Genomic DNA, 8298 nt, shown 5'->3' with positions numbered 1-8298 from the left:
TACATTTCCAGCATTACCTGGAAACAAAATAAAGCTTAAAGCAGTAATAGACGTACATGCTGTGAGGATATTTGTATGGATAATAAAGTTTTGCATTTATTGTACTGCTGCCGCTCAAACATTTAGTAAAAGCATTTGGCAAATGCTAATGAATTCGTTCCCACAACAGAAGCACAGACATGACAGCCAATAGTTCTCAAATTTAAGTATCTAAAATTAGACACCAAAGTGTTTTTAGAACCCATAATAAAAATGGTTGAATTTTTACAACTGTGGAATACTCAGCTCTCTGCAAGTGGCTTCATTACTCATACAAAATATAAGCACTTGTGAAAGACATCCGTTTTCTCCCACCAGTGTGGAAAGAAAAGCCTTGTCCTATGAAAGCTTATTGCCAAGCTCTCATTCATGTTCAGGGGGTCGGAATTTAGTTCCTTTGTTCTGGGAAGTGCTGTGTCACTGGGGCTGCCGCTAGGAGTTTTGAAACTGATTTCAGTGGGAGTTTTGTAACTCACCTCTGAGGATTGGGCCATTGCTAATTAAATGCTCTGGTAAGTAACTGTATATATGCTTATGCACAGCATATCTGTTTTCAGCCCTAGGGTCCACAGAAAGAGGAACAACACAGCAACAACCAAGTTGACCCTGCTTTTTTGTCAACAAACAATTATAACACAATAGAGAGGGACCACAAACGTGCTGAAATACAAGGAGACTAGATAAACAAGAATGAAATGGAAAGTAGTTTAAATTCTCATAAGGATATGTGCCCAAGATTAAGGAGAAATATCTCAGAAAAAGTTGTTGTCCATAGGGCTAGCAAGCAAAACACTTCTGAGAGGGAGGGAACAAGAGAGGAAGGGAGGAAAGCAAGAGACGATCTCAAATCAGCCTTCTTGATCTCCACAGATAAGGATCAGGTTGTGTAAAGAAGAACTTGCATTTTAAAGTATGAGCTTGGGAAAACTGCATATTTCTTACTAGTTGCTCTTCTAGAGATATGCATGCTTAAAAAAGATCTTAAGAAATCTGGATTTATCTAGCATCAGAACCTTTTCAGACTAACTCTTCTGACCTCAGTAGATAAGGATCGACCTTCAGGAGAGAAAGAGATAGATAGTGTATTTTAAAGTGTGAACTTGCTGCTGCTTATAAGGTGTTTTTTTTAATAGATTTTGTTTTCAGGCCGATTGGTGCATGCAGATCAAGGAACGTTAGAGACTCCAGGCCTTGAAGACTTGTGTTCCATTACCTTTATATTCTGATCTTTTTCTTTGGATGTGTCAGTATTAATCCCAGCCTGTTAAGAGACTTGCCTCAGCCCTTTGGATAACTCTGCCAGATGCGACTTTCTTCCCGGACTGAACTGAGCTGGACAGGCAGCATGCACAACAGCACTGCTGAAACTCCGCTGATGGCTGAAACGTGGAATGAGACTCGGTCCACGCAGTCACCGGGCTCTGAGTTTTCCCTGGGCGTGTTGGTGCTGCTGGCTTTCCTCATGGTGTTGCTGGCTTTGGTGACCACCCTTGGAAATGCCCTGGTGATCCTGGCTTTCATCATGGACAGAAACCTCAGGCATCGGAGTAACTATTACTTTCTCAATCTTGCTCTTTCTGACTTTGCAGTAGGTAAGTCCCGGCAGCGGAGGCACGTACTGCTTTTGTCCTGGGAATCTTAGGAGAAGCGGTGGGGTTTATTTTCTGGGTGGGTGGTTTCTTCTAAGAGATCTGTTTCCCCGGTGTGTGTCTGGGGGGAGAGTAAGGAATGGCGGAAGCTGCATGAGGTGTTTTAACAGCATATTATTTTTTCAGAAAGAAATGCGTCCTTTGTCAGGTACATAGGTAATGTTTAATGTTATCACTTCAGGAAAAAATACTACTGTTTGTGAATACGTTTAGAATACTAAAGAGTGGGAGTTGTTTGTAAAGGGTCTTGTCTAAAGTCTGGAGAGTCAAACTGAATACAGTATACATTATCTGTCAGATCTTGCACACATGGTTGATACCTTCTATTTCAAGATTTCTACTCTCATAAAATAATTACCTGAAGTTTGTAATGAAATAGCAATGAATAGTAGTTTTAACCAGTTTGCTGTACATGCTCTATCTAGAGTCATACTGTAGAAATATGTATTTGTATAGGTAAACAAAAACAACAATTTCTAAGAATAGTCCTCCTGAATGCTAAAATCTATAATATAACCTTCTGCTTGAAAGAGCCAGTGTTAGTTTCTCCGTAGATGCAGTGATTCTATTTCATTGCAAACAATACCGTTAACTCTTCAGCCTCACAAGTCTGCGTTGGGACTGTGTGTGTAGTGTGATGAGCTAGAAATTCATTAAAATAAGGTCATATTGGCACTTTCACAACAGTTGGGTTTAACAGCCTATATTGAGATATCCATGGGTGCGGGTCACTCATGTATGTTTCCCACCGCTTGTTTTGTTCCCATAGATAATATCCTATCAGCCCACCACCGAAAAGTGGTTATGATCTAGAATTATGATGAGAAGAAATGTTAGGCTGGGTGTACTTAATTAACTGTTCTGGTTTTGTCAGCCTTTTGATCTTATAGTTTTAAAGATTAGTCTGAAATTCATATTGTATTTCTAGAAAAGTTTATTCTGGAGCATTTTCAGACTCTGTATCATGCTTCTAAGAGGACAGAATAATGAAAATTGGATAATTTATTGTGGAAAGCAGTTATTAAATTACATTGGGGAGAAAGATGTTTTTGTTTGTTTTACTTTCAGTAGTGAATACAGAATAGTGTTTACTTCAGCAGGTTAAAAAGTCAGCTGCTCTTTCCTTTAGCAGGTGATATAACCAGAGGAAGTAATAATGATACACAATAAACACGATATGCCTTTCAGAAAGGTATTAATTATGTTGCTGGTGCCTAGTTTGTAGTACACTGTTCATTGGTTGCATGAGAATATAAAGCTTTCCACATGGCAGTTCCAGTCAGTACCATGCTCTTATTGGATACTGCAGAAATGTCTCTGTTTTTATGAGCACTGCTGCAGTGTTTACTGACGTGTGTGTTTGTTTTATTTACACAGGTGTGTTCTGTATTCCTTTGTATATCCCTTATGCCCTGACAGGGACGTGGCACTTGGGAAGAGGCCTGTGCAAGACCTGGCTAGTTATGGACTATCTCCTGTGCTCAGCTTCAGTGTTTAACATCGTTCTTATCAGCTACGACCGTTTCCTGTCAGTTACAAAAGCTGTAAGAAGAGCTTTTCTAATTATTGATTTTTATATGTTGCAATTTCTGTTAAGCTCTGAGAGTTCCCAATTAACACTAGAAGCTAAATACTCCTTCATGATTGTACCATTTTTTTCTAGAGAAATGTTGATGTTTCAATGTTGCATTGGGATTTTGAGATAAGAAAATGCCTTGCCTATGATTTCAATGTTTTCCTCGTGCTGCCTGGATTAGAAATGATTTAATTACACTACAGAGGAGATGGGAAGGTCAAGGTAGGAAAGGGGCAGCAGCAGTGTAGAGAACTTGGGCTTTGGTCATTAGAATAGTGGTAATGAAAACTAGGTTGAGTCAAGGATGTGCTTAGCCTTGGGATAAATTTTAAAAGAAGAGAATATGGAGAGAGATGTGGGATGGACTGACTGGAGATCAGATGAGGATCTTCATTACTGCAGGGGGTGATTGGTATGTGCTGCTAACAAGCAGCTGGGTGGAAACTAATCCCTTTAAGCAAAAAGAATGAACCAAAATATCTGGAGAAGTAAGAGGTGCTTCTTGAGTATTTCCATTCTTCTGCTTAAGAATATATGTGAGGAATCCAGTGGTAAATATTATCATTAACCATTACTAAGATCTACCTGATGTTTGGTCCAGGTGGAAGATGATCAACATCCTTTGCTTTTGATGAGTCTGCTTTCTCAAGTGACATGGGCTGTGTTAGTCTGGGAGGTTCTTGTTTAGCAAATGCTGTTGCAATGCCTAATCTCTTCTTCCCCACTGTTGTGGTTTTAGGGTTGATTTTGTTTTTTTTTTTTAAGTTGAACAATAAAGGATGAAAATCCCTGTATTTAAGAAACAGTAACATTGAAAAATGTTCATCACATTGCAGGACTCAAAATGTGAGAAATGTAAATTGAAAAGACCTATGCAACACAACTGAGCTCCATGTTCTTACACACTGTTGCTAGTCTTTATTTACATGATCATATTTCGCTTTTCCTGTTTATGTAATTAGGATGGAGTGAGTCCAGGACAGTGTAACATAGAGCTGTTATCCAAAGAAAAGTTATCATGCTTCCTCACAGACTTGGGATCCACCTCTGCCTCTGCTACAGACCTAGCTTGTGGCCAGGGGCCAGTCATTTCAGACTTAACTGTTCGTGAAGCTGTGCTGAGGTTCCTGTTTTGTGCCTACTAAACTGAAATGCTTGTGCTCTTGCAAAGGGATGCAAATTAGTTGTTGCAGAACTGGAGCTGGGCTCTGAGCCGATATAATGCTTTAAGATGTAGAGAAGCCTGAAACTTCAGGCTACAGGTGTTCAAAAGAGAGACTCTAAAATAATGCGTAAAACACTGCAGTAGTGCTCTGTTACTCACTGGTAAAATAGGGACAATGCCCCTCATGCCACATGTGGCTGTGAAGACACCATTCATTAATACTTGTATAGCATGTAGGTGCTTCCCTAATGAACAGCAGTGGAAGTTGATGAGGAAGGTAGTGCTTCTGGGTTGGAGTAAAGCCTGGGATGACAAATGTTGAACAGTGTGGACAAAATAAAATTGTCCAGCTTCTCATTTTCATAATCTTGTGCTCTGAAAGATGCAGGAGACCAAGAGCTACAAGTATGTATTGTACATACTCGCTGGGCTATTACAAGGACAGTTTTAACTCTCATGTTTCCTAACAATGGATGCTTTTATCTCTTAGTATTTTTTTCAAAGATAGATATTTACTCCAAGAGAGTGAAATAAATTAATGCAGCCTGGGTAGACACAAAAACATTGAGATTTCCATGAGCTGTTTACAAGGTAATGTTTCAATAAAGTAAGGGATGTTAAAGCTTACATGAAGATTTTTCTGCTATGGCAAGAGGAAACTATCAAAAATTACACTGTCTAGTGTTTGCAGCCTTACATGGCATCCTGTTTACTTCTGGCAGCCTGGCTTCTACTTTTGTCTGTTGAGGGAGGAAAGAAGTCCCACAGCTGCTTTTCCTCTGAGCCTGGGCAGTTCATGAATCATAAACTGATTCATTATTGCTACCTTACTGTAGTAATGATGAAAACAAGGCATATCCTTTCACACCTGGAAGCCAAATGGTAGTTTAGCCATCATAATTTCTGCTCCCCTCCAAACCTAAGTATTAATCACAGAGCTACAGTATTTGATGAACAAGACTAATAGAATGTTTCAGGACCTTATGTAAGTGAAGATGTTTTAAGTGTCTGGAGAACTACAGAACAAATATTGTATTTGACTTAACTGCTTATGTTTTTTTAAGATAGTTGTTCCAAAATGCTGTCTAAATAGAGCATGTCCATTTCCTTCACAGGTATCTTACAGAGCCCAGCAGGGAATAACATCCAACCCTGTCGTCAAGATGGTGGCCATCTGGGTCTTTGCGTTTCTCCTCTACTGCCCAGCAATCCTCTTCTGGGAGCACGTAGCTGGACACAGCGTGGTACCAGTGGACCAGTGCTATGCCGAGTTCTTCAGCAACTGGCTCTTCCTCCTGTGTGCGTCCACCCTGGAGTTCTTTGTGCCGCTGCTCTTGGTGACCTACTTCAACGTGCACATCTTCCACAACATCCAGAGGCGCCAGCGGGGCGGCAGCACCCAGGGCTGCGAGCGTTCAAGGACCAGTAGCCTGTCCTGGAGATCCTGCCTTGTGCCAAGTCCAGGAGCATCTTCTCCCCCACTGGAAGCAGAGGACAGTATTTCTTCATTAACAAGGCCACAGAGATCAGCAGTGGAGTCTACCTGTTCATCTCCAACACAAAACAGCTCCGCAGCTCTAAAAAAGGATGTTTCTGTTTCTTTTTGCTCAAGGTCTGGCTCAAAACTGCAGAAGGACAAGAGAATAGCAAAGTCGCTTGCTATAATTGTGTGTGTGTTTGCCATTTGCTGGGCCCCATACACTTTACTAATGATCATTCGTGGGGCCTGCCAAAGAGAGTGCATCCATAAGTCCCTGTATGAAATAACCTTTTGGCTTTTGTGGCTCAATTCCTCTCTGAATCCATTTCTCTACCCTCTCTGTCATATTAAATTTCGAATGGCTTTCATGAAAATACTATGTCCCCAAAACTCTGCAACATTGAGATCACCTAAGACATCTTCGTTTTAGAAAGTTAAAATAAATGTCTTACAGATAAGGTTCCTCTCTTATATAGTACTATTTTCTCATATGTATCTTAAACAGAAGTAGAGAATAAACTTTTGTTTACTAATGGCATTGGTGAAGACTGAGGCAGAGGTATGCATTTGCCCCGATTCTGCTAGTTTTCAGGTTATCATTTTTGTTTTTGATGGTATTAAGCCAGGTTAAACACCATCCAGTGCATTGAAAAGAATAACAATTTTTGCTGGATATCCTTTGTGGTTTGTGGGTTTGAGGTACTTTTTGTTTTTACTTTTTGTTGCTTTCAGTTTTTTTAATCTAAAGCTGGTACTATGAAAGAATCATCTATTGATAACTCCATAGAGGTTCATTGGAAGGAGATACCTGTTTGTGTGTTGAGTTAAAATTTATGTCCTTTTTGTGAACCCAAAGCTCTCAGTGAAGAAACAGTTCTGCTACAGTTTTGGAAGGTTGTATAAATACTCACAGGAGCAGTATAATTTTGGTTTAAAAACTATTACAAAGACAAGATTGTGCCCTGTAGTCATTATAATTCAAACAGTGTAATTCAAACATTACAATTCAAACAACATGCAAGTGAGTAAACTGCCTAATCTGGCATACCTGTCCTTTTCTAATTCTAATATAGTCCATACCTGGTCTTGTAGGGCACAGGACACCTAAGTTAGTAATTCTGGATGATTTTCAGAGAATGAAAGTTTCCATGGTAATGGGATTTTGAGCTTGGTTATAATCTCAAAGGTCTTTTCCAATCTAGTTGATTTTAGGATTCTAAAAGCATGTGATTCTAAAATCATCACAGGCATAAATGGTTGTTACTCTTTTCAGCAGTATTGTCTCTTTTCCTGACAGTGGCTGCCTCTTTGGTCATGCTTAAATGATATTTAGTACCATATTTGTGCACTGTTTGGTTACCTAAAAGATTGACCTGGTTTGGACACATGATCACATCCCTGCTGGATTGACAGAGCAAGCAATGGAAAGTTCTTACTGGATTGATGATTTTGGCTGGCTGTGAGAAAATAGATGATACCCTTTCAGGTGTAAAGATTTGCAAGTGCAAAGATACTCTATCAAAATATCTGGAACAAATTTGAACTGGAAGGGTGATTTTTGTACTAGATCAGTTCTTTCTGTCCTGTTACTGTAACATTATATGGATTTTCTCTGCTGATGGACCAGTATAAAACTGGATTTTTTCTATCACTGATAGATGGTTTCTATCGCTGCTTGAGAATGGGATTCACAGAGGTCTGAAAGCTGATACAGAGGTGTCTTAAGCAGCTGTTAATAAAGAAAACAGTTGAATATGCAGTGCTGGAAGGAGTGCACAGATGTGTTGGAGAAGCCAATGGAGCTTGATTATAAGCCATTTCATGTGGCAAAGTTTTTTACCTTGTGTTGGGTGTTGCAGCTCACCCAGAAGGCTTTAATGGATGGGTAAGTGAAAGTCACTGATTAACTTTTTTTCTCTCTTTTATGTAATTTTCTTTCCTCTTTGTACATGTATAAAAATCTAAAAAATATGGAAAGAGGAATCTGATGCACAGAAAAATGAAGAGCAATAGTCAATTTAAACAGTATTTTTTATCTAATTTGAAATTGGCTGCAGAAGTGTTACAAAAGCAGAGTACTTTTTTGCAAGCACAATTCAAACACATGTAAGCAGCTTAATCATAGTGATGGCTTTGAGGAGCTAAAATAACATTCTGTTCAGAGGTCTGGAACTGAAGACTTCTCTTAACAGTTTTCACACTGGTGGAGGATCATCTTTCACCACTCATTTTCATTAAACTTCCTTACCTCACATGGATAGTGTTATGGGTTGTGAGCCTGATTGCTAAGAGAGATACAATGTCAGGAGGAAGTCATTGATTCAGCACACCTGTTTTCACTGTCATGAGATAAGGTGCTGGCATAGATTTTGTGGTGTTTGTTTTTCTG

The 8298-nt window shown here is 39.4% G+C and overlaps 1 protein-coding gene across 2 annotated transcripts; it reads left to right on the top strand.

Annotated features, from left to right (window-relative positions):
- Window positions 1–1157: 1157 nt before the first annotated feature.
- Window positions 1158–8298, top strand: LOC134170976 (histamine H3 receptor-like). 2 transcript variants are annotated; one of them, XM_062632813.1, is made up of 3 exons: window positions 1158–1586; window positions 3066–3232; window positions 5545–8298. In XM_062632813.1, exons 1-3 carry the CDS (start codon window positions 1343–1345, stop codon window positions 6337–6339), a joined length of 1206 nt encoding a protein of 401 aa, XP_062488797.1. In that variant the 5' UTR covers window positions 1158–1342; the 3' UTR covers window positions 6340–8298. The 2 variants fall into 2 exon arrangements, with proteins under 2 accessions (XP_062488797.1, XP_062488796.1); XM_062632812.1 differs by having other exon boundaries at window positions 1160–1631.

Source organism: Pezoporus occidentalis, unplaced genomic scaffold, assembly GCF_034315485.1.
Source record: "Pezoporus occidentalis ecotype Australia unplaced genomic scaffold, CSIRO_AGI_Poc_V1 ctg4, whole genome shotgun sequence".
Lineage (NCBI taxonomy): Eukaryota > Metazoa > Chordata > Aves > Psittaciformes > Psittacidae > Pezoporus > Pezoporus occidentalis.
Note: the sequence above shows the minus strand (reverse complement) of the source record. Positions and strands in the feature narration are given on the sequence as shown.